This window comes from Panthera uncia (assembly GCF_023721935.1).
Source record: "Panthera uncia isolate 11264 chromosome A3 unlocalized genomic scaffold, Puncia_PCG_1.0 HiC_scaffold_11, whole genome shotgun sequence".
Classification (NCBI taxonomy): domain Eukaryota; kingdom Metazoa; phylum Chordata; class Mammalia; order Carnivora; family Felidae; genus Panthera; species Panthera uncia.
The window spans coordinates 57,620,240-57,646,517 of NW_026057578.1; the positions used below are offsets into that span (position 1 = coordinate 57,620,240).

Sequence of the window (26,278 nt, forward strand, 5' to 3'; positions counted from 1 at the left end):
GCTGAGTGAAAATTTTTATTATAATTGAATTTATTTTAACTGGGAAGAATTGATGCTTCCAATTTTGAATTTTTCCATAGGGGAAGAGGAAGCATATCTTCCCAAATCAGTAAAACTCAAACTGAATCAGTTTTATGTTTGGCTATGAAGCAAAAATAAACAAATACTAGAACTTAGGTTTTAAACCAGTAGCCAAGGAAGAAGAGCACACTGTGGAACAGAAGGAAAAACCCATTTCCGAGCATTGGAATGCAGAAAGGACATTCTCCCAGCCAGCTCCCTGGTTGCCTGCTGGGATGGAACCACCTTTAGAATCCATCCTGTCCAGTTGAGCCCAAGTGCGTGCCAGTGTCATTTTTGCCATTGCCTTCAGTCTCCAGAAAAAAAACTAACTTTCCTTTCTCTAGTACTTGACCACCCTTGAGATAGTTAAAGGCCGATAAAGACTCACCCTAAGCGTCCCCCACGTTTTCCTGCACTCTTGTTATCTGCCGTGCATTGGTCTGTCAGCATCTCCTCTCCCCTCTTAGAAGTAGGATATTATTATCATTTGAAATAGTGCATAGTGTAGACTACAAGTGCAGGTATACAACAAAAACAAGAAAAGATCAAATCCAAATGCAAGTTAATTAGGAAAATGCAAATTGAAATAGCAGTGAGATATCACTTTCCAGTGTTCAAATGAGAAAAAAATTCAAAAGACAGCTAACATTTATTGCTGGCTGGGATGCAAGAAATGGGCATTTCCATACATTGTGCTATAAATGTAAATTGTTATGGCCTTTTTAAAAAAATTTTTTTTTAAACATTTATTCATTTTTGAGAGACAGAGCATGAGCGGGGAAGGGGCAGAGAGAGGGAGACACAGAATCTGAAGCATGCTCCAGGCTCTGAGCTGTCAGCACAGAGCCCAACGTGGGGCTTGAACTCACGAACTGCAAGATCATGACCTGAGCCGAAGTCGGACACTCAACCGACTGAGCCACCCAGGCGCCCCCTGGCCTTTTTGAATAGCCATGTAACAACATCTATTAAATTAAAAATACATAGTCTTTGAAGCTGATATTTCGTCCTTGGAAATGTATTCTATACAAATAAAATCACCCCTACACACACACACACACACACACACACACACACACACAAAGAAATAGTGCATAAAAATAAAAGTGGAAAAAGATGCTAGGTTATAAAACAACAGGATGTTGGATACATTCTGAAGAAGCTGGGCCCACTCCCCACACCTGCCTTTTGTGTGTGTGTGTTTGCTTTCTTCTTTTTTGTTTTTTGTTTTTGTCCTTTTTTATTTTTAATTTCCAAGTATTTGTTCACGAGTAAATTGATAGGTAAATTTAAATGTTCATGTTCTTTCCACCTTATCATTGTACCAATATAATTTGAGAAATATTAAATTGGAGAAATATATTCTTTTAAAAAAAAAAAAAGTTTAGAGAGAGAGAGGACATGCATGCACACAGGGAAGGGGCAGAGAAAAAGGGAGAGAGAGAGAGAAAGAGAGAATCCGAAGCAGAGCCCGACACAGGACTCAAACTCCTGAACCATCAGATCATGACCTGGGCCAAGAGTTGGACGCTTAAGCGACTGAGCCACCCAGGTACTCCCAAGAAATCAGTTCTCTTAAGCAGACACTAGTACTTCCAGAATAAAATGTGGCTTCACTTAAAGTTGAGAAAACATTTACTAGGCTCTTCGGAGCAACTAGAAATAAAATGTGGAACTTACTAATGATAGACTACTCACTAGAGACTGTGTTTCCCTGGTGAGTACTCCTTCTGTTGTCCAGTTGACCTTCTTGGCTCTGACTGTAGGTGAGTTGAAGTATTTGATTCTGTATTTAAGGAAGTACTCTATTCCTGTAAGAAACCTTCTGACTTTGAACCACCAGTTCCTTTTCCAAGATAGTTTAATGTCTCTGTGCCCATGTTTCATCATCTGTAAAATGAGCATAATAACATCCTAATCCTTACCTCACAGAGTCACATATATAACACAGGAAATGCTCTTTGTTGTTTTTGTGGGCAGTGACACCACCATCATCATCATCAGATGTCGTCATAGCTGTCTGGTTTACTTTTGAAAACATACACTAGTTCACCAACCAGAAGACTGCATCCTTTTTTTAATAGCACCATGTTGATTAAAGTAACATTGGTTAAGCTAATGTGAGAAAACTTCTCACACTCTGTGTGAGGAAGATGTTTGTATATTTTTTTTTGCTCTCTGGAATGAGTTGCCAATTTTACATGTAGGTTTTATGTAAATTTTTTTGTAATTTGTTGCTTGAATTATAGTCTCCAAATGAGTCACAGTGCTTCTGTAATTGAAGTTTAGAATATGCTAAGTGGCTGACATTGGCTTTTGTTGCTTCATTGTAGAAATGGGCAGGAGCGACCTTGAACATGGAAGGCCCATCTCCTAGCACACATCCTGGTGACCGCGTCATGGACAGAGCATTGACTTCAATTAAAGGACTTTTTTTTTTTTTACTTCAGCACATAGTTTGTATATTTGAAAATAATGTACATTCTTTTACCTTTCAGGTTCTGATTTGATACACAAAGGGCTAAGATATTTTATTCTTAAAGAGATGTTTTGATTAGTCTTAATATATTTATCTACTAAAATATATCATTTACGATAAACAGTATGTTGTTTTGGACTATTACAGAGGAGACCACTAGGAAGGCCCTTTAAAGGGGGTAGCAGGGGGAGGTTTTTCTGAATACTACTAGACTAGCTACCACGGTACTATACAAATGGGATTTTGTTTCTCAAGGATGGCTTTAGACTGAGCAACTGAATTTAGACTAGTGGGAAGTGGAATTGTATAATTCACTTCAGTTATTGATCACGAGTTTTCCTTGGAGGAAAGGCTTTTCTAGAACATTAAACTTATAAATGAGATCTGAGAAATCTACAGCTTTCTCAAACCTCCGTGTTATTATATAGACTTTGAAACCTACGAACACCTTTTCATTGTTCTCTCTTTGGAATTATAGGAAAAGCGTTAGATGACTTTAGGATTTGCATTTTCCCTTTTTAATCCCTAATTGCTTGTGATACCTTAAAGGAGAGGGAAATGTGTCCATTTTTTCTACGAATGAAAAGCTAAGATCCTTCATCACACATGAGCAGTAAGTTCTTCATTGCCTTAAGAAAATCGAGCAGGCAGAGTTTTTTGTAAATGATGACTGTATTAGTTCCAACTACAATTTAATCTTTACAATTAAAAGGATGGAGAACTTTGTTTCTGTTACAAAGTAAGCAGTTTTCTTGATTGATTTAAAGATCATGATCTTGTGTAATCATCTATCCTTTTTAATCTTGGCTGTTCTCACTTGTAGGTTGAAAGCGGCAGGTGAATGTAAAGCTTTTGGAGACTGCACTCTTAAATTTTATAAAATTATTAAGTAAAAACACACACTTTCTGCTCTCCTCTCCCTTCTTGGAGGTGGAAGTTGAGGAGGATGAGGGAGAGTTATTTTTTTAAAACTTGAAACTGTTGTCCTTTGTTGCTTCTAAGCTAGTTGTGTGTATCTTTATTTTGTGAGTAAAAATAAAGGTCTGTTTGGAGTTTTAAAAAATGTAAGGAATTCATTCTTAACAGCTGCATCTAAGTTTTGTATGGCTCTGTTTTCTTTTTTTTCCTTCAAACTATTTGTTGCCTTTGGATTTTAGCCACTCATAGTGAAACATTTGGTGAGTAAACAGTTTTGCTGGTGTAAATTCTGTGGCCAGATTCAACTTGAGGAGCTACTGAAGTAGAAAAGTTGACTGACTTTGAGCTCTCACTGACAGCCTCAAAGTAGGTTTCCATAATAGCCATTATCTTTGTGGTTCATTGCCAATAGGAAAGTATGTCCTTGATTCTGTACGAAGTAGGTTTTTTGCTGTTTGTATTTTAAGATACATACTTGGGAGACATGCTTTAATTAATAATTCTTTCCAGTATCCAATGAAGCAGACTTTTAAAAAGAATACCATGACAGATCAAGCTAAATTGTTTGATAATTACAGAAGTATGATTTCTTCATTAGCAGCTATCAGATACAGCTTTCCATAATTCAAACGTTTGAACACTAAACTGCAAATTCAGGAGATGGGAAGAACTGTAGTGGTCTGGTCTCATCTGCAGAAACATGTCTTTAAAAATAATTTTTTTTGTTTATTTTTGAGAGAGAGGCAGAGCATGAATGGGGGAGGGGCAGAGAGAGGGAGACACAGAATCTGAAGCAGGTTCAAGGCTCTGAGCTATCAGCAGCTCAAACCCACAGAGCAGTGAGATTCTGACCTGAGCCAAAGTCACTTAACCGACTGAGCCACTCAGGCACCCCTGGAAACATGTCTTTAATACCAGAGAAAGGAATTACCAAGAAAAAATAGAGAACTGCAACACTTTGAAAGCTTCCTTTTATAGGCTTTTTTTTAGATATAAATATGATAGAAAAGGGTCAAATATTAGCAGAATGTTTGCTGAGACATGAAATTGATAAAATGCTACTCGGAATATGGGAATGTAATCAAGAAAGGGTAAACCAGAGAGATTTGGTTTAAGGTTAGTCATATTATTTATGGCAGTAATCATGTTCCCTCTAACAATTGTCATAAAAGCCATTTGTTCACAAATACTGTAGAAACAGTTTTTTGTTTTTTTTTTTTAACTTTGAAAGTCCCAGGCAGCATGTGAAAGAAGCAGTTTGACCATGAACGTGAAGCACTGTTGTCAGCCGCCTGCCCAGGTGCTACCTCTGGGTTTCCCGCTAGAACACCACAAAGGGCAGGAGGAGATGTGCAAAAACAGGGCACCTTGGACAGGTAAACTTCCTCACATGCTGAAGTCTGGGGGATCTTGAATATAAAAAGCCTCTCCTGAGAGCTTGTCTCCTGCAGTCACTGAGGAGTGATGACAATAAAAGGCCGAATTGCAGTGTGCCCATCAGCAGTTTGCTCTCTGTGGGGCACACGATGACAAAATCTCCAGAAGCGAATCACTGGTCTGACCTCAGTAACCTCAGGATTGAAGCTTTGCACTTGGGCAGGCTTTCTCAGAGGGGTCTGCTCTTCCCAAAGAGAGCTGATATTTTTAGAAGAAAAAATCAGTGAATTGAAGGCATTGGATCTTAAATTGAGTAGTAAATACCTGTCTACATACTTTGCAGTCTACTTGCTGCATCAGGGACTGCTAGAATCAGAAACAGAAATAGGCCTTCAGGAACAGGTGTGTTCCCACTGGGATGAAATACCCAGTGTAACTAAATTCCCCAAGAGGATAGCTTAATTGGCAAGTTTCTTCTTTTGAGCACATTAAAGTTTATTTGCTCAGTGAAGGCTGAGCTTAAATCAGTATGTGTATGTTATTAACGAGAACCTGAGGTAATTACATGTTTGGTCAAAAGCAGTCTCTTTGAGCTCAGTGTAACCCAATTTGTGATTTACAAAGCACAGGATGCTGGCCTGAACCAAAGTGAGTCTTATATATAACATACGCTGTGCTTCTGTGATGCAACAACCAATTAGAAAAGCCACCTACGCCTTTCCCAGTTAATTTCGCTTTTGAAGTTTTAAAACCATTTCATTTTAAAAGGTACTAACGTAATTCTTATAAAAGTAAAATTTCTACAGTGTAATCAGCCATTTAGCTAGATTTGCCTTTATTCTAACAGCAAAGTAGAAGTTGTAAATTGAAAAAGGTATATGGATCACATTAATTCAATCCATTTTTTTGAAGAGGTGTAAGCTTGTATATTATGGGCTAATGAGAAACCTGAGAACACCAGCACTTTCGTGGGGCTTGGCTGCATAGGTATTGGATCCCAGGACTGTGTTTTTGGAAGCACTTTAGGGATGGATTTCCTGATCAGAACAGTAGTGATTGCATAAAAACAACAGACCAGATATAAAGTGAAACCAACAAAATGTCTTAGTACCTAGGTAGAGTGTGCAAGAATTTTAAAGAGTACGTAAAAATATGCGTTACTTTTCCAGATACCCTTAAAATGCTAAAGTGCTGCCCTTCAAAATATTATTTAAAATAAGCACGTGAGCCATCGCTTTCCATGAGAATCATTACAAGATACATTAAGTAGTGGTACACACCACTTAAAATTGTGGGAAAGTGTGTACTCTGTAAGAAAGGTGAGTGATAACTTTCTTTGAAGTTGTTTAAATGTATAAACACTGCTAAAAGAATTAAAGTAGTTGTATCTTGGGATCTGATTAATTTTGAAGCATTTTTTCTTTCTACCCTATGGTGTAACTTAGTGCTGTCTTTTTACAGGTGATTTGAAGATACTACAACTAGAAACCGGAACTAGAAAACCCAGAGAATTCAAGATACATTGTTTTTAACATGGCAGTCAATTGAACTACACTTAAAAGTTGATTACAGTTACTGAATCCCAGGACTATAGTTGATTTCAGGTAACCTTTCTTCTACTTTTAAACATGTTTAATGAAGAACCTCTTGCTGGTGTTTAAATTTTTTTAATATTTATTCATTTTTGAGAGAGAGAGAGAGAGAACAGGGGAGCAGCAGAGAGAGAGGGAGAGTCGGAAACAGGCTCCAGGCTCTGAGCTGTCAGCACAGAGCCCGGCTGGTGTTAAATGTAAACCTGACTCACTTTTGGGGGGGGGGGGGGGGGGGGGGTAAAATGTTCCCTAAATATAACTACTGTTTTTTGTTAACTATTTAGATTTGGAAATCTTTCCTCTTTCAAGTAAACACCAATAGTGTGATCCTGGAATTTTTAGCAATAGTCTATTTGCAGAGTCCAGAACTTGTAAATTCACCAACTGAATTTATCTGTAACCCTCACATCAGGATGGACAGTGCTTTTTGCAAGTCCTTTGTGGACACGTACAGTGCAGTGAAATTTTGAGGCATGTGACACACTTTTTCCAATTGAGGTTTAGTAAGAGGACACTCTGCCTTCTTGTTTCAGCTCTCAAAGTGTCAATAGTGTATCCTTCTCCACTATGTATTTAGCGTCTTTTCCAAAATTTTGTACCTTGGTGATTTTACAGTTTAAAATGGCCCCCAAGCATAGTGTTGTCTCCTGTTCTCAGCACATGAAGGCTGATGTGCCTTATAGAGAAAGTACATGTTAGGTAAGCTTTGTTCAGGCATGAGTTAATAGTGCTGTTGGCCAGTGCCGTTCAACGTTATCAGAGAATCAGTAGGTCCTGGAGCCCTTCCAACAGTCGTCCAAACTTTGCCATTCCCAGAAGTATCTCAATAATACTTTTGGAAGTATTTGGAAGTACTTTTGGAAGTAATTCCCAAACCTAATAACGTAAAACAGTGACGCCCACTTATAGGTATGGAAATCAAGGCTGTTACTATCATTTTGGATGTCTTAAAGGCATTCCTCTAGTACACTGGCTTGGGTTCTTAATTCCTTTAAGCAAATACATTTATAAATACCTTACTTTCATAAGATTACATAAGACATAAAATTTCTTATAAATCTAGGAGTACTGTTTTTTTGCCGGTATGATAAGGTTGAAACTCCTCTTTAAACCAGTAGGCTTGGTTTCCTTTAACTTTTGCTGAGGGTTAAATTGGAAGGTGAATTCCTGTTGAATAGATTATTTCCCTATAAAGAGCAGGCTTTGGAAGTACCTCAGTAAATGAGGAATTTTTCATGCTTTCTTCAAGTAAAAAAAAACACATAATACAGTTCATAAAAAACTTTAATGTAAGGCACTGTTGTCCAAAGTTAAATGAGGGATAACAGCCCACATGACGCCAGCCACCTTGTCCTCCTACGTCTCAAACAGGTCATCTGCCCTAGCACAGGCAGCAGGGTACAGACTGTACATGACAGTTCCTCAGTGGTGATGTTATCTCCCAAAACATGGACTAATATTTTTCCTTTAAACAAGAAAATAACTATCTTAGACTAAGAACTGAAGAACTAATGAACAGCTCGAGAGGAAAAAAACAGAACACTACACCAGCTATTATAGTCTCAAAAAAGGTTTCTAAGAGTTTCCATGTTTCTAAGAGGTCCAAGGAATGCATGTATTTTGTTGTCTATTAAGTCCCCATGACAAGAAAGGATAAAGTTAGAAGCATTTCCTTGGTTCAAACTGTGCTTCAGGAGGCGGTAAGGGCTATACGCATAAATGGGTTCAAGGACCAAACTTCTGTTTGCCACTTGATTCAAAAACACTTAACTGATTTCACCTCAAGGGCAGTATGACAAATTCTTAAGAATGTCTTCATTTACTCTCATTAAATACTAAAATATTAGAACCTTAAGAAAACTGGGATTCTTGATTTATCAGTAGCCTGTAAGTTGTGTTTTAAACAAAAACAGGCACCTTGGTTCTACAGTGCTAAAGACCGCATCTACTTTTTTGCAGGAACTTTTTTTGGATAACTGCTAATCCTAATCATCAGCAAAGACACCAAAATAGACACATTTTTCTAAGTTCTTACCAAAAATCCATTTCAAGGAAAAAGCCATCCAGGAAGGGAAAATTTTGCTTTAAGTAGATAAAGTAGTGTTTATATGCATTAGGCCAAGCAATCCACTCAGGGTTCTAACAGTTTAAAAATTAAGTCACAATACAGCTGAATAATGAATGTGGTGGTTCTGATGAGGTATTATTTTGACATTTTGGTCTCGGAAGGTGTTTCTCCAGTGTCCAAGGTCTTCAACAATCGGAAAAGGCCAGCAGCTTCTCGTATCCTGCTGAATTCAATACAGAATGCCTGCACTTCTATAAACAAGTCCTGCACATTAATTATTTTGTTACGGATCAAGGACTGAAGAAAGACACACACAAGACGCACCAAACGATTCTGAAAAAGAGAAAGCAAATTTAGTGTACCCGTTTTCTTGGCAGGTATTTATAAAATTTACAGAAATCTCTGCTACTTACCTGCATATATTTATCCTTAATTTGTTCACAAGTAGAGATGCAATTTGATATGTAAAGGTGAATAAATTCAGGAGGTAGATCAACAGCTGTAGTGAGTCTGTTTCAGAAAGTTAAAAAGTTAGGGCTGTTAAAAAAACACTGTTACCCATAAAATATAAAATTCCTCTTTGGTCATTTAGTCAAAATTTCTGATAGATGATCAGTTACCTACTTTTAAACATACTTATGCAAATAAGCCTGAGTCACCCACTTTGTTAGTCAATGGCACTTCATTTTTTAAGTCTATACTTAGCATTACATTACACATGAAAATTACTCATAATTTTGAACACCACATTTCTGTGATCTTGGTTGAATCCTAATTTGTAGTTAATGGTCTTCAAGCTCTAGTAAGTAATGTTAACTAAACCCCAATTACATGTAAGCGCTATGCAAGGTGGTAGGTCCAAGAAGGTATAATTTTTAATAAGTATAATTAAGGGCTAAAATGAGGGGTTTGCAAAAAGCAGTGTAAATGAAAAAACAGGAAAAGCCTTAAAAGGTCAAGTGGCCTAAAACTGAAACCTTGAAGTATTTCTTATAACCTAGCAAGTGATGTGAGAAAAAGCTGGGATCTGGGATTAGTGTGGCACATTCAGGAACATGGTGATAGAGATCCGGATGGAATGTGACAGAAGGCATTGGTGGCACATTAGTGTCTCCAAGAGGAAAGCTGGTATTTTCTGAAAGATTCTGTGAAATATTTTAAGGAAAACAAAAAGATGGGAATTCCATGTTCAAATAAAGGTATGCTATGCTAACTATACAGTATGAATTTCCAAAAGGAATTCTAAACTTCTTTGACTACAGAACCTTTCCCCATAAAGCACCAAGGAACCAGTGCTCTGAGAAAAGTGCTGTGGTCACTTGAGATTGGGGGGGGGGGGGGGGGGGGGGGGGGGGGGGGGGGGCACAAGGAACAGACCTCATCCTTGAAATTATTCTCTAGAAAGAATACTACTGATAAAAAGATGTGGTTATTCTTGGACTAAATACCAAATAGCTGGTGAAAACAGTGCTACAAGAACATAGTGAAGGGGAAAAAGCTGGCACTGAGAGGGCAGCCGGTCCAAGGAAGGGAGCAGAAGCAGCCCCAGAAGGAAGTGAGTCTGCACTGGAGGGAAAAGCCTGAACAGGATAATGCAGACACACAGTAGTGTGTTTTCAACAAACAGCTGACCAGTTTTGCCAATGACAGAAAATAAAGTTGAAAGCCTCATGCCTGCCTCCTCTCTCTCCCACCCCAGAAAGAACACTCCTGTACACATACTTGTGATTACTTAGTTCTTACTGGCTGATAAGCTTAAAAGAGCAGCCTTCAGTACAATTTCAAGAAGGTTAAAAAAAAAACCAAAAAACTAAAAATTTGTTGCTAGTTTTTGCCTTCTGGCCATTTAATCAGGATCTAGATTCACACTGCCCCCACCCACACCCGATCAAGTATAAAAACTTACCGATTTACAACTTCCATTGAATGCAAAGACATGTCCATGTTGACCAGAACCGAAAAATACTCCGTGATCTGGCTTGACTGCATTAACTTCAGCAGCATTTCTATAGCAACTAGAGGGTTGTTTTCCACTAAGTCTGGAAGTTTGGCTGGAGTGAGGCCAATATGATAAACGAGTTTGGGGTCTTTTTCCAATTCACCCAGGAGCTAAATACAACCAAATTTTTAGAAAGAGAGAGGTTCTTGAGTCAAATATTCTCTTTCCTGCCTACAAAACCAAACTATAAAATTATCTACATTGAACCCACTTGGTAAATTTCTTCCCTCAAACCCATCATAATCTTGTATTAATTTTTAAATTTACATTTAAGCTGTGAAGATATTAAAATGCAGACAACTTCAAGACTAAAAATGCTAGTGATCCCTTTCCAGGGCATTAAACCAGCCTCAGTATGGTCTGGTTGGATAGAATGCTGTGTGGACTGTAACAGCATCCTCCTTAACAGCTTTGTAGGCTTTTCCTATCCTCTGTTATAACCAAAAATTATCTTAGTTGCCAACCAGTTCTCCAGAAAAGCACAGGCCACAAAGAACTGAGAACAGGGGAAAGAGTGCAGCCCAGGCAGAGAACAGACACTCAAGGAGAGAAGCATGACGGGAGGAGATCGCTGCCCTGTCGTGGTGCCTCACGGCAAGACCGTACAGTTCAGGCCCTACTCACGCGACGCAATCTAAATAAATACCTTCAAAAGCAGTTCTGCCAAATAAGTGGTTTTTCTTACAAATTCTCTATGTTCATTCCCCTACCTGCCTGCATATACCACAGTGGACTGTGTTTTAGGATGGCCTAGCAAACAAAGTGAACTACAAACAGCTGTTATTTGACTCTGAAAGTAACATTTTCAGTGGTAAACTGGATTGGAAGTGTCAGTATGTCCTCACAAGTTCCACTGTTTAAGTTTGCAAAGCTGGGTAAAATTCACCAAACAGAAACCACCCACCAGGTATCCTTGCCTTTCCCAACCCAGGGGAGTCTTACACAAAGAACAGCAGGGGCTATTCTAAATCTCAAATCCACCACTAACCAGCTGTGTGACAGTGGTTAGCTTACCTTCCCTAGGTCTCATTTTCTTCCTCCATAAGATGTTAATCTCACTTACCCTCAGTAGTTACTGTCCAGCAAATGTAACAACATCTGCAAAATGCCAAAAATGTGAGATCCATCCTACCCCTCCTCTCCCATAGTCAAAATGGCCCCAAATAAGTGTTGATACGTGTTGAGTCATCAGTCTTTTTCCAGAGTAAAATGACCAGAGTGGGAGGGGCAGAACAAAGCTCCAGAGATCCAAGACTTCTTGGATCCAAAACATTATTATTGCTGGCTCCTATCGGCAGGATCATTTTATTGGTCATTTATCATGTGAAGGATTAAAATAAAACACCTACAAATAAATACATACCTGTGTTTGTTGAGGAGAAGATAAGGGGCTTTTGAAGGCTTTGGCCATTATTCGCTTGATCTCCACACCAGTGCTATTCTTGACACACATTGATTTGTCCCATTGAATCGCATGGTCAGGCTCTGTTGGATTCAGCCAAGCCAGCTCATCCTCACAAATGTGGAGTGGAGGTGGTGGACGAATAAACTCTGGCCGGAAATGGCCTGTAACGAGAGTGGAAATGTTTGCTTCGATCAGTAAGCTACCATCTATGCACATCTGTATAAAGATAACATGATAAAACTTGCAGACTTCAAAATCCAAAGCAGAGATGATATAGAAAGTCAGGGTTTTATTCAGGATGCCATAAAAATGAAACACTGATATAACATTATTATTCCAGAGCCCAAATCTACTTTTCAGGAGAGATGAAGGCATTACCATGATCTGATGATTTTTAATTCAAGCATGATCACCACTGAGAAGCAAAAGGATACAACTTCACATACTGGTGAGAGTTCTGATGGGAAAAATGAAATGCTACTTGATCTCACTCTTCCTATTCTTAGTGACCGGTATTTTTTTTTTTTAAGTAGGCTTCACACCCAGTGCAGAGCCCATCGTGGGGCTTGAACTCACAACCCTGAGATCGAGTCCTGAGCTGAGATCAACAGTCAGACACTTAACTGACTGAGCCACCCAGGTGCCCCATTAATTACTATTATTTTATTCAGTAGTAGTGAATAATTACTATTATTTTATTCAGCACTATTTGTGGTTTTTTCTTTGCATCTTCTAATGTTGAGGTGGCAAATTATGTGTGGATAAAATGGCAGGGAACAAAAAAGTACAGTTGGCTTGACATTCCCAAATGAATCCAGAGACTTTCATAAACCCCTGAATTCACAAATCCCATATTCATTTTCATAGAACAGTAAAACAACAATAGGAAAATGCAGTGACTCTACCTCAATTGTTGTATGAAATAAGACTGAACCCTAAGTTATAAGCCCAAGAAAATAAATGCTGGCTGGGATTTTTGCTGAACAAATTTCATAACTCACTCTGGTTTCCACACAGGGCCTCAGATGGCTTATTCTGACCATGGGTCCTAGCCCCTGCCAAATTTGAGAATGGTTTGTTGAAAAGGTTTTCTGGCTAAGAATCACCAGTTTATCTTCTACTCTCTCTTCACTCACATCCAGCATTTTACATCTAGTAGGACTGGCATCTCAATCTCTTTTCATACCACTTATAAAAAGAAAAAACTTTTAACACCTCAGAAGAAGCACTACTTATATGATAATGAAAACATTCCCATGAAGTACGTACGTTTAGCCAGACTCCGTATCTGATTTGCTTTTCACATACTTTTCTGATGGCTTACACAACACACAGTAAGCAAATATTAAATGAAAACCAGTATGTGCCATGGGGCTGTCAGGCACACTTGTGCTCTGCTTAGACTTCAAATATTAAACCCATTTATGTCAAAGATCTAATAATGGCATTAAAGTCATGTAAGTTTTAAACTCATGGTGACACTATAATTTGGAGAACATTTTCTTATCCCTAAGGATAAAGCATGCCTTCATCACTAAAACCACATAGAAGCCTGAATACAAAAGTTAATAAATTACAGAAGACTCGTTTCAGTAAAATCAGAAGTTGTATCTTCAGGAATGCTGATAAAAAAACTTGGCATGTAATTTTATTAAAGAACACAGACCATCACTACTATGTTCTACAAGACACTATAACTGGGAAGTGTCTCACTGAATTCAAGTTTAAGCAGCAACAAAAGTAACACCATGTTTTAGAAAACCAAAAGTCTCAGGATGCTGGTAAAATAAAACCAAGTACAAAAAAGTAATATACCTACTTTCAATAGGTGGCTTTGGTCCACTGACTAAAGCTTCTGTGATTTGAGAGGCAACTGAGCTGTCAAATCCAGAATTAGAAGAATCTGGGTCTGGGTCACTGAGAATACTAGGGAAGCTAGCCTTACTTTGGGTTGGCAATTCAGACTGGCGTTCTGAAAAAGGGTAAAATAAGAGACATTTTTAAATTGAGGGCAACACAAGGAAAGTGAAAAAACTAACTGGGAAAAGCTGTCTGCAACATATGAACAAAGGGCTAGATTCAGAATATAGATACATCCCCCCCTCCCCCACCAATACAAATCAGCCAGGAGCTACAAAACCCACCAATAAGCCAGCAGCAGCTGCAACCACACTCTCAGCCAGTTGTGCTGGGGGGCAGCCACACCCGCCAGAGCATCCCCATCTGCTGCAGACCAGTCACAACAGAAGGGTACATACAGCCCATACAAGGGATATCCATAGCGCCGGACTGGTGATCAGGGGGTATTAAACTAGTGGGCTCCACAGGACATTTTCTATATAAGGCCACTACTTTCAAGTCCAAGAGATGTAAGTGACATACCTAATATATAGAAACACAGAGTCAGACAAAATGAGACAGAAGAATATGTTCTGAACCTCAGAAAAGAACTAAAGGAAACATAAGCAATCCACCTGATGAAGAGTTCAGGTAATGGTCATAGAGATGCTCACACTGGACCGGAGAGAAAGTGAATAAGCTCAGAACTGAGCTGAAGAATACAATAACTGAAATGAAAACTAGAGAATAAATAGCAGATGCAAAAGAAAGGATCAGCGATCTGCAAGACAGGGTAATGGAACACACCAAGCACAACAGCAAAAAGAAAAAAAAAATGAGGATAGGTTAAAGGATTTCTATGACAACATCAGGTATTATAATGGGTCCCAGAAGGAGAAGAGAAAAAGGGGCAGAAAACTTATTTGAAGAAATCATTGTTGAAAACCTCCCTAACGTGGGGAAGGAAAGAGCCAGCCAAGTCTAAGATGCTCGGAGAACCCTACACAAGATGAGCCCAAGAAGGTGCATATCAAGACACATAATTAAAATGTCAAAAATTAAAAGATAAAAAAGAATATTAAAAGCAGCAAGAGAAAAGCACATAGTTACAAGGAAAACCTCAAAAGGCTATCAGATGTTCTTTCAGCAGGAACTGCAGGCCAGAAGGGAGTGGCATGATATTCAAAGTGCTGGGAAAAACCCTACAATCAAGAGTACTTAACCCCAGCAATGCTAGAACTCAAAATTGAACGACAGATAGTTTCCCAGACAGACAAAAGTTAAAGTTCATCACCACTAAACTAGCCTTACAACAACTGTTAAAGGGACTTCATAAGTGAAACAGAAAAAGCCATAATTAGAATAAAATTATGAAAAGAAAAAAAAAATGCACTGTTAAAAGCAAATGCATACTAAAGGTAGTAGATCACTTATAAAGCTAGTATGAAGGTTAAAAGACAGAAGTAGTAAATCAATTATATCTATAATAATTAGATAAGGGGCACAAAATAAAAAGATGTAAAATATGACAATATATACATGTATGTATACATACATATACATACAATACATCCGTAAAATACAGAGCCAGGGGTGAGGTGGGAGAGTAAAAATATAGTGCCCTTCAGAATGTTCAAACTTAACCAACCATCAATTTACTTTAGACTGGTATATACAAAGAATATTATATATAAAACTCATAGTAACCACCAACCAAAAACCTGTAACATATACATAACAAACAGGAATCCAAACATAACACTAAACAAAGGGATCAAATCACAAGGGAAGAGAGCAAGAGAAGAACAGAGAACTATAAAAACAACCAGAAAACTAACAAAATGGCAAAACATACATATCAATGAATACTTACTTTAAGTGAACTAAATGCACATTTACTTTTAAGTCAAAAGACAGTGACTGAATGGATTAAAAAACAAGACCCATTTATATACTTCCTACAAGAGACATGTCCGATGTCACACATCAGATCCAAAGACACAGACTGAAAGTGAAGGTATAGAAAAAAAAATATTCCATGCAAATGGATGGGGGGGGGGCAGGGAGGAATACTTACACGGGACGAAGTAGACTTTCACAAATTTTTTTTAATGTTTGTTTATTTTTGAGAGACAGAGCACAAATGTGGTGGGGGGCAAAGAGAGAGGGAGACACAAAATCTGAAGCAGGCTCCAAGGCCCTGAGCTGTCAAGCACAGAGCCCATCGCAGGGCTTGGGCTCAAACTCAAGGACCATGAGACTGTGACCTGAGCTGAAGTCGGAGGCTTAACTGACTAAGCCACCGTGGTGCCCCAGGACAAACTAGACTAAAACAAAGACTGTACCAAGAGACAGAGAAGGGCATTATATAATCATAAAAGGGACAACCCAACAAGAAGATACAACAATTGTGCATATTTATGCACCCAACATAGGAGCACCCAAATATATAAAGCAAATACTAACAAACATAAAGGAAGAAATTGACAGTAATACATAATAGTAGGGAACTTTAACACCCTACTCACATCAGTGGACAGATCCTCTAAACAAAAAATCAATAAGGAAATAGTGGCTTTGAATGACACACTGGAACAGAGGGATTTAATGGATATATCTGGAACATTCCATCCTAAAAGAGCAGAATACACATTCAAGTGCACATGGAACGTTCTCCAGAACAGATCATTTATTAACCCATAAAACAAGTCTCAACAGATTCAGAAGGATCAAGTCATACCATGCATCTTTTCTGAACACAATGCTACAAAACTAGAAATCAACCACAAGAAAAAAACTGGAAAGACAACAAATACATGGAGGTTAAATAACATGCTATTAAACAATGAATGGGCCAACCAGGAAATAAAGAAGCACGTGGAAAAAATGAAAATGAAAACACAAGTTCAAAACTTTTGGGATGCAGCAAAAGCAGCTCCAAAAGGGAAGTTTATAGTAGTACAGGTCCACCTCAAGAAAAATCTCAAACAACCGAACTTTACACCTTTAGGAGCCAGAAAAAGAAGAGCAAAACCTAAAAGCAGAAGGAAGGAAATAATAAAGATTACAACAAAAATAAATGATCAAGTGGAATTTATTCCTGGGTTGCAAGGACGGTTGAATATTCACAAATCAACCAGTGTGATACACATTAACAAAATGAAGGATAAAACTGATATGGTTATCTCAATAGACGCAGAAAAAACATTTGACAATATTCAACATCCATTCATGATTAAAAACTCTTACTAAAATGGGTATACAGGGAACAAATCTCAGCATATTAAAGGCCATATATGACAAACCCACAGCTAACACCACACTCACTGGTGAAAAGATGAAAGCTTCCCCATAAGGTCAGGAACAAGACAGGCATTTCCACTCTCACCACTTTTATTCAACGCAAGACTGGAAGTCCTATCCACAGCAGTCAGACAAAAAAATAGTCTGGTAAGAAAGAAGTAAAACTTTCACTATTTGCAGATAACATGATACTAACCTATAGAAAAACTGAAAAGACCCACCAAAAAACTGCTGCAACTGATAAACTCACTAAAATCACAGGATACAAAATCAACGTGCAGAAAATCTGTTGCATTCTAATTTTTTTTTTTTTACATTTATTCATTTCTGAGAGAGAGAGCACAAGGTGGGGAGGAGCAGAGAGAGAAGGAGACACAGAATCCGAAGCAGGCGCCAGGCTCCAAGCTGTCAGCACAGAGCCCGACGCAGATGTCAAACTCACGCACCGCAAGATCATGACCTGAGCCGAAGTCGGACGCCCAACCGAGGCACTCAGGTGCCCCTTCATTTCTATACATTAGTAACAAAGTAGTAGAAAGAGAAATCAAGAAAATGATCCCATTTACAACTGCACCAAAAACAGTAAGATAACTAGGAATAAATCTAACCAAAGAGGTAAAGACCTGCACTGTGAAAACTATAAAGCACTAACGAAAGAAAGTGAAGATGACACAAAGAAATGGAAAGACATGCCAGGCTCATGGCTGTGAAGAACAAGTATTATTAAAACGTCCATACTACCCAATCTACAGATTCAATGCAATCCCTATTAAAATGCCAATAGCATTTTTCACAGAACTAGAACAAATAATCCTAAAATTTGTATGGAACTACAAAAGACCCCCAAATAGCCAACGCAATCTTTTGAAAGAAGAGCAAGGCTGGAAGTATCATGCTCTTGGATTTCAAACTACCTGCAAAGCTACAGTAATCAAAATAGTATAGTACTGGGACAAAAACAGACACACAGATCAATGAACAGAATAGAATGCCCAGAAATAAGCCCATGCTTATATGGCCAATTAATCTACAAGAAAGGAGGCAAGAATACATGACTGGGGTAAAAGACAGTTTCTTCAATAAATAGTGCTGAGAAAACTGGACAGCTACATGCAAAGAACGAAACTAGACCACTTTCTTACACCATACACAAAAATAAACTCAAAATGGATAAGAGACCTAAATATAAAACTTGAAACCATAAAACTTCTAAAATAAAATATAGGCAATAAACTCTTGGACATTGGCCTTAGCAACTTATTTATAGATACGTCTCTCCAGGCAAGGGGAAAAAAACAAAACAAAACAAACTGAGGCTACATCAAAATAAGAGCTTTTATACAGCAAAGGAAACCATAAATAAAAAAGCAACCTAATAAATGGGAGAAGCTATCTGCAAATGATGTATCTGATAAAGGGTTGATATCCAAAATAAATAAAGTACTACAACACCAAGGGAAAAAAAAAACCCAGATAATCAGACTTTAAAATGGGCAGAGTACCAGAACATTTTTCCAAAGAAGATACACAGGTGACCAACAAACACATGAAAAGATGTTCAACATCACTGATCATCAGAGAAATGCAAATCAAAACCACAGTATGACCTCACACCAGTCAGAATAGCTAGTATCAAAAAGACAAATAGCAAATGTTGGTGAGGATGTGGAGAAAAGGAAACCCTTGTGCACTGTGAGAATGTAAACTGGTGCAGCATGTCTGGAATACAGTATGGAGGTTCCTCAAAAACTAAAAACAGAAGTACCATAGGACTCAGTAATTCCACTTCTGGATATTTACCCAGAGAAAACAGAAACACTATTTCGAAAACACATAGGCACGCTTATGTTTATTGCAGCATTGTTTATGATAGCAGGATATGGAAGCAACTTAAGTGTCCATCAAAAGATGAATGGATAAAGATGTGGTATATATATACACAATGGAGAATTGTGAAAAGGAATATTAAAAAAGAATGAAATCCTGCCATTTGTGACATGGATGGACCTAGAAGTTATTATGCTAAATGAAATAAGTCAGACACGCAAAGACAAATACCATATGATTTTGCTTCTGTGTGTAATCTAAAAATATGAAACAAATTAAAAAAAAAAAACAGAAACAGACTCCTAAAGACAGAAAACTGGTGGTTGCCAGAGGGGAGGGAAGGAGGAGGATGGGCAAAATAGGTGAAGGGGATAAAGAGGTACTAACTTCCAGTTTTAAATAAATCATGGAATGAAAAGTACAGCGTAGGTTATACTGTCAATAATGCAATAACTTTGTATGGTAACAGATGGTAACTACCCCTAACATGATGAGCACTGAATAAATGTGCAGAACTGTTAAATCGCCATGTTGTACACCTGAAACTAATGTAATATTGTAGGTCAACTATACTTTAATGTCTTAAAAAAAAAGTCAAATCAGTGTTTTAAAAAAGAAATAATGGGCTGACTTCAACAAGCATTTTATTTCAAAAGGCTTGGATGGTCAATAAACATCTGAAAATATGTTCAATTCCATTGGGGACAGGGGGTGGAGAAATCAGTCAAAACACAAAATCCCCTCCAGATTAGCAAAAATTAACATCTGAAATTATCAGATGTAGACAATGTCACGTAACTTGCACACTGGTAATGGGAATGAAACATGGCACAGCAAAATCTGGAAAATAATCTGCCATTAGCTAGTAAAGTTTTATATGTGCTTATCTTTCCTGCTAGAAGAAACACTTTCATATGTACACTAGGAGAATGTACCAGAATGTTCATGGCAACATTACGCCCATCAATAGTAAAATGGATAAAGAAACCACTACCATTATGTCATCAACATGGATTCATCTTACAACCCACACCCAAAAGAACACTGTATGATTCCACATGCACATCAAGTTTAAGAACATCCAAAGTTAAACTATAGGCATGCACAGTTTGGAGGGCTATAAAGTAAATCATGAATGATTATCCCAAAAGTCAGGTTAGTGATGGGGAAGAAAGGGAGCAGCGAGTAGGAGAAACACATAGGGAGCCACAAGATCCTGAAACGATTCCATTTCTGAACTTAGATAATGGTTGCTCCAAGGTCACTTTATAATTCCTTAAAATGTACATGCTGGTTTTATGAAATTATGTATTTCAGATTTTGTAATTTTGAAAACACAGAGCTAAATTCCTAATTCCTTAAAGAGCTACCAGTGTTAATAAAAGACCATCGATCCAATGGAAAAATGGCCAGACATGAAAGATGCCTTAGATCTGTAACCACATGTTCAACTCATTCAAGGAAAATGCTAATTAAAATTATCCTGAGATGCCATTTTCTCATCTCAGATTACTAAAGCACAAAAAATTAACATACTCTTGACCAAAATGCAAGGAAAATGTTTAAACTGGCACATTGTGTGGTAAACTAGTAAGTGCAAGTTGTCAGGAATTTTTAATAAAACCTCTAAAATGAATACTGACATTGTTAACAGGGTAAAAGTGTTACTTTTACCTTATAGTTACTTCTGTTTAACTTGTCTGCTTGTTTATTTAAAGTTTAAAAAAAAATGCAAAGGCATCCTCCATAAACACACCTCTGGTCCATGAACCCTACCACAAGACCTATGAATTGAGGGTCTCTGCAAAGATCATCTGTGTGTAGTCAGCTCCAGAGAAGACAGGTGCATCACTTTGTTTTTGTTTTTTGGTACTTGTAAAAATGAATGGATTAGGATATCTTCAATCTGGGTAGGGGACAGCAAGCAGCAAGCTTAGCCACTGTGCCCAATTTTCTCAAGACTAACGTGTTCTTTTCTGGGCTGGATATACTTTAAAACTTTCTCACAAACTAACTCAAGTCATCCTAAGTTGCAAGGGAAATCAGATTCTCACTCTATTAAATACAAAACTAGAACCCTCAGAATATCTATCCCTTCTGAAGGTAAGGTGACTGAAATTGCCTATCACCTCTGTACCCAGCTTTCATATTATCTTTTCAAAATTGTATTTTATTTCTGTGAATAGACTGTATCCAGCACTAGTGACCAATAGGTATTAGGTATTTCTGTGTACGTTCAATCTTAAAAGCCTTAAAAAGATTTCTCTTGGTTTCAGAAAATAACCACTGTTACATTGTTGATACCCAGGAGTTAAAAAGTGAGGTTCAGAGGTTCAGAATACTCCAAGGAAAAAGGAGTTTATTGAACAATGTCACAGATGCATTAAATCTAAGAAGGATGGGAAACTGTCAAAATTAATTAATACTGCAGCTCAATCACAAGATCAAGGGTTCAAAAATTTGCCTATATATTAGAATTTCCCTAATGAATCACTCTCAAGTGGTTAAGACCCATTCGTCCATATTTTTGCTGAGAGCAGTTAAACAAAAGGCGCCTCTTCTTACCTTCCCTACTCAGAGATGCTCTGACCATCCAGATCAAGAAAGTCCCCCTATTTTCTATTACAACATGGTTTTGCCTCAAGAGAATCCATTCATTCGTTTACACATGTAACACAGAAGGTGCCAAAACAATCTTGAAACAGAAGGAAGGACACAGCAGAAGTTTCATATGTCCTGATTTCAAAACTTCCTACAAAGCTACTGTAATCAGAAGTATAGTAGAATCCAGACAGGCAAAGCAATTATTATAGAATAGAGAGCCCAGAAATAAACCCTTCCATATATCGTCAAATGATTCTCAACAAGGGTGCCAAGACAAATTGTTTTGACTATTCAGGGTCCCATGGGATTTCATATGAATTTTATGGTGGGTTTTTCTCTATCTGCAAAACACATTGTTGGGATTTTAAGAGAAATTGCACTGAATCTGTAGATCATTTTGACATCAAGAAAAAATTTTTAAACAGACTAAATTTTATCCAGCATTCTTCTTAAATTGGAAACACAATCAATTCAGGTGAAAACTCAGAGTGAACTTCTGTGCCATGTTAACAAGGATCCAGTACTGAAGCTGTTTTTCACAGAAGTTATTAAGCTTTTAGCACAGTTACAAAGACCTTCATTTTAAGTGGAGAAGCTCATAAAAAAAAAAAAAAAAAGGCGGCCTAGTGCTACCACACAAGAATACCCAAACCACTGATTCCTCCTTACCAGCCAAGGCTAACTGAAGCCCACTAATGTCCACAGACTGGCCCATATTTCCAACATCCATCAATGCGATCTGTCGAGGTGTTTTTTTGAAGAGTTCCCTTGGGGGTGCCAGCATCAGCTGGGAAAGAAAAAACTTTTCTGGTGGAGTTATAGGAGGTAAAAATCCTGTAAACAGAAATGTATAACAATTTCTCCAATGGTTATTTTTTAAAATTAACTTGACTCTGGTAAAATTAGCATTTGCTACTTGCCATTTCCATTCACTTATTTTTAAAAACAAAATTAAGTTTCAGTGAACCAAATATATACATTTATGAAAATGTAATTAAATATGTCATTTGAAATTCTATTTGTGGCAATATCAATGAAACTTAAGGTTTTTTTACCTGTATTTCCAACATGCAAAGGCTAAAGCTTACCCGTGCAAGCAAAAACAAAAAAGCTACAGTGCTCAGAAATGCTCTTCTTGGAGCGCCTGGGTGGCTCAGTCAGGTTTTGATCTCATGGTTTGTGGGATAGAGCCCCAGCGCAGAACCCTCTTGGGATCCTCTCTCTCCCTCTGCCTGTCCCCTGCTTGTGCTCTAATAAGTTTTTAACATTTATTTATTTTTTGAGAGAGAGACAGAACGTGAGCAGGGAAAGGACACACAGAGAGCGAGGAAGACACAGAATCCCAAGCAGGCTCTAGGTGCCCAGCTGTCAGCACAGAGCCCAACTCAGGGCTCAAACTAACGAACCGTGAGCTCATGACCTGAGTCAAAGTTAGACACAACCAAATGAGCCACCCAGGTGCCCCTCAAAATAAATAAGGTTAAAAAAAAAAAGTTTTCTCTTCTGCTGCTGCAACTGTACAGGTTGAAGAGACAAGGAAACATCACTAGGGCAAATACACTTCTCACACCTGCTTCGAAAAACAGTGAAGCTACAAAATTCCCACCGTGCCAAATGCTGTCCCCTTTTGTTCCATATCCAGTGGTTCACCAAGCCTCATCCATTCCCCAGGGGCACTGTCCCCAGACTCTGCTCCCTCCTCTCTGACCCCTCCTCTCCTCTCCTGCCTGAACTACAGGTCAGCCTTCCTAATTTCCCCAGCTCCCAGTTTTGACTCCTGCCCACCCATCACCCAGTTCACACTCCCACTTACCACCTAGTCATATTTTTATGTACACATATGCTCACAATACTTAACCTGTTTACACAGGATTAAACCCAAACTTCTGCACCATTTTAAGTCCCTTCATAATCTAATCCTGACCCACTTGCCAAATATCATCTCTCCCCTCCAACCCACATATCCTACATTCCAGTTGCACAAAATCTTCCAGGTTTTAGGAGTTCTGATTTCAAAACATCCAATATATCCAGCTCTTTAAGAGTACCTGACAGGGCCACACCCTTCCCTCACACCCCACCCCCACACACACCCCTTACTCCACCTCTAATCACCATCCAGCAAAAACATCACTCCCTCTGAGGACGTCTCCAGCCACACAGGTAGTTGTTCCTCTCTGCTACCAAGCATTTTATATGTGACATCTAATACAACTCTTACTACACTGGTTATGACTCCATTTATGTCTCCCCAACCAGACTGCAAGCTTGAGTGAAGAGAAGTCATCTTACTTACCTAGCTCTGAATCTGAATCATCTGAAAAACTTTACAAAAATATATTAGACGTTCACCCTAGACATACAATATAAGTCTTGGTGTTGATATAGCTTCCATTGTCCATTTAAGCACCATCCCTGCTTTAATGAAAGTAATGCAGTCTATGGTCTACATCTAGGTTTACACTCACTACATCTGAGAATGACGTAAGTGATCCTTCCTATGCCTAACCTGGCCTTCAGAATTCAAAGGGCTCTCTGAATAAATCCCACAATGTCCCCATTCTCTGCTAAGGGACTCTTAGGATGGTAGGTTTTGACAACCCATAATATGTTCCATTGCTTTCTGGGCATTCTGGAACTCCCTGAAAGCCTAGTTCAGAACTAGTACCCTAAAAGGGCATCTTATCCAACACAAAGTTTGTCCCTCTTACATAAGAGCACCGCAGGAAACCAACTAGAGGATGTTTTAGATCCAAAGGGGGTGCCACACATGAACACCAAGTGGCCTGCAACGTAGAAACCCTCCTGTGCCATGAAAAACTTCATGGTATTACTTCAAAATCCACTGCCTTCACTTTTAACTCCCTGTATAGTGGCCTCTACCCACACCGTGTTTTGCTCATTTTCTCACAGGTTGAGTACTTTAAGATCAAACTGTTTCCCACCTCTAATTACCTGCTTCCCCCAGTACACTGGTCTCTGTCTTAGTCTTCCGAGTACCCTTATCACTAATCACCATCCCCTCTGTGCCCTTCTGCTTTCCTGGCCGAGTCTTCTCCCAAAGTCACGTCTCAAAAGGTATCTCTTTGAGTTAAAAAGAAAAGGCAGCCTTGAATGTAACCCACAGATCTGATCTCACCAATGCTGCACCAATATACATTTTACATAACGTCCAGTAGTCAGGCGTTTCCTAACTTAGGCCGTAAATTTGAGACTACCTTTTATCTTCTGCTCCCATCACATTATCCTAGGACACGCAACAAACCAACGAAGGTGGCGCAAAGTCCTTAAACGCCGTTTAATGTCTATTTCCGCCCAACAACTTCGAGTTCTGAACGAATTCTATTTACTTGACTGAGACTTAAACCAGGAGCGGGCTGTCATTAGTTACAACGTCACACATCTCAAACGGGCTTAACAAGAATGAAGCGCGACTGAGTTGCTAAAACTCTCAAGCCCCACTCAGCTGCATGGTTTCATGGCCTGTACAGTTGAGAGGAATAATCTGCGGTGCCCTGAATCTGTAATTAAGCTACCGATTCTCCATATTTGGGGGGGGGGAGGACAGACAATTTCAAAAGGAGACAATGTCACTTGCGGATGAACTCGCACAAGAATAGGTGGAAAGTTCCCAATCTAACCACAGCGCACATCTGGCTTCGGAAGGGACGGGCTGCCCCGGCGTACCTGAGAGGGGCGGCCTATCGGGCTCCTGGCCGCCGCGAGCGGGCGGCGCGGGGTTGAGCAGGTGGGCGAAGCTGGCGGCGAAAGGGTTGGCGGCGAGAGGCTCGGTGCGATACATCTCCCAGAGCAGGTAGAGCGCGGTGAGGCGTTGTGCCGCGCTGGGCAGTAGGTCCGGCTGCTGTAGCAGCATGACCAGCACCGAGCCCAAGCGGAAGTGGTCGGCCTTGCTGAAGTAGTGGTGGAAGGCAGTGGACAGGCCCTCGAAGGTGCTGCCGCCTCCCGCCTCCTCCGAGATGATACTCAGCAGGCTCGAGAGCTCCTTCGGGGTCAGGCTCATCCTGCCCGCGGGCCCCCCCGGGCCTCCACTGCCCGGCCCGGGGCCGCCTGCTCCGCCTCTGCCGCCGCCGCCGCCGGAGCCTCCCGGGCCGCTCCTGGACGCCGACCCCGCCGCTTCCCGGGCACCCCTCTGCTCCGCGGCAATGAGAAGTCGGCCAGACGCCGCGCTCACCCCGCCGCCGGGCATCAACCTCGACCGCCTGCCCTGCTTCCCGGCCGGAGCGACCCTGGCGCCGGCTCGCCCCGTCCCCACGGCCGTAAAGCGCGCTGTTACACGACAGCGTCGCAAACAAAACACGTCGGAGAAGCCAGACAGCGGCAGAGCGGTGGGGCAGCGCCGAGCGAAAGCGAGGCCGGCTGGAGCGAGGCCAGGGAGAGGATCCGGAGACGCTGGGTGGGAAGGGTGAAGAGGCCGGAAGCGGGGGCGGGGCCTGCGGGAGGGGCGGGCCAGCGGGGTTCTGGCCTCTAGCGGCTGTGGGACCACCCGGCGCTGGGGGCGAGATTTGCACTTCCGCGATCCCAAGCGGACCTCCTAGGAGCTCCCGGGGCGGTGCGTGGCAGCCAACGGTTCCGACGACCGTGGGCCACGTTATCGTGTGGAAAAATGCGTCTTAGATTCAAAATGGTTTTCTTAATATAACATACGTGATTGTTCATGATTTTAAACTGTTTAAGTGCAAGTAACTGAACAAGGACATTTCTCATAACCAAAGTTAATTTCGTCTCACATTTTTTTTGCATAAATGGAATCTTACTGCACTTGAGTTTTTGTACATGGTTATTT

General features: G+C 39.7%; 2 protein-coding genes and 1 non-coding gene across 9 annotated transcripts in view; 2 read left to right on the plus strand and 1 right to left on the minus strand.

The window, feature by feature from the left end:
• RNF149 (ring finger protein 149) overlaps positions 1 to 8,705 on the plus strand; it is a 34,935-nt gene extending 26,230 nt beyond the window's left edge. Inside the window, exons 7-11 of one of the 7 annotated variants that reach the window (XM_049651350.1) lie at positions 2,397 to 3,155; positions 3,700 to 3,720; positions 4,692 to 4,836; positions 6,299 to 6,441; positions 8,659 to 8,705. In XM_049651350.1, the coding sequence (XP_049507307.1) occupies positions 2,397 to 2,440 (44 nt within the window). In that variant the 3' untranslated portion in view covers positions 2,441 to 3,155; positions 3,700 to 3,720; positions 4,692 to 4,836; positions 6,299 to 6,441; positions 8,659 to 8,705. Of the gene's footprint in view, positions 1 to 2,396; positions 4,837 to 6,006; positions 6,157 to 6,298; positions 6,442 to 8,658 lie in introns of all 7 variants that reach the window. The other 6 variants (XM_049651346.1, XM_049651347.1, XM_049651348.1 and 3 more) reach the window with 6 other exon arrangements.
• LOC125937199 (small nucleolar RNA SNORD89) lies at positions 4,914 to 5,028 on the plus strand. Its single transcript, XR_007462294.1, has one exon. It is a non-coding gene; the product is annotated as a small nucleolar RNA SNORD89 (small nucleolar RNA).
• On the minus strand, positions 7,696 to 25,871 carry CNOT11 (CCR4-NOT transcription complex subunit 11). The gene is made up of 7 exons (XM_049651344.1): positions 25,162 to 25,871; positions 22,144 to 22,308; positions 13,721 to 13,873; positions 11,860 to 12,062; positions 10,404 to 10,606; positions 8,911 to 9,007; positions 7,696 to 8,830 (listed from the first exon to the last, which is right to left on the minus strand). Exons 1-7 carry the CDS (start codon positions 25,679 to 25,681, stop codon positions 8,633 to 8,635), a joined length of 1,539 nt encoding a protein of 512 aa, XP_049507301.1. The 5' UTR covers positions 25,682 to 25,871; the 3' UTR covers positions 7,696 to 8,632.
• Positions 25,872 to 26,278: the final 407 nt, after the last annotated feature.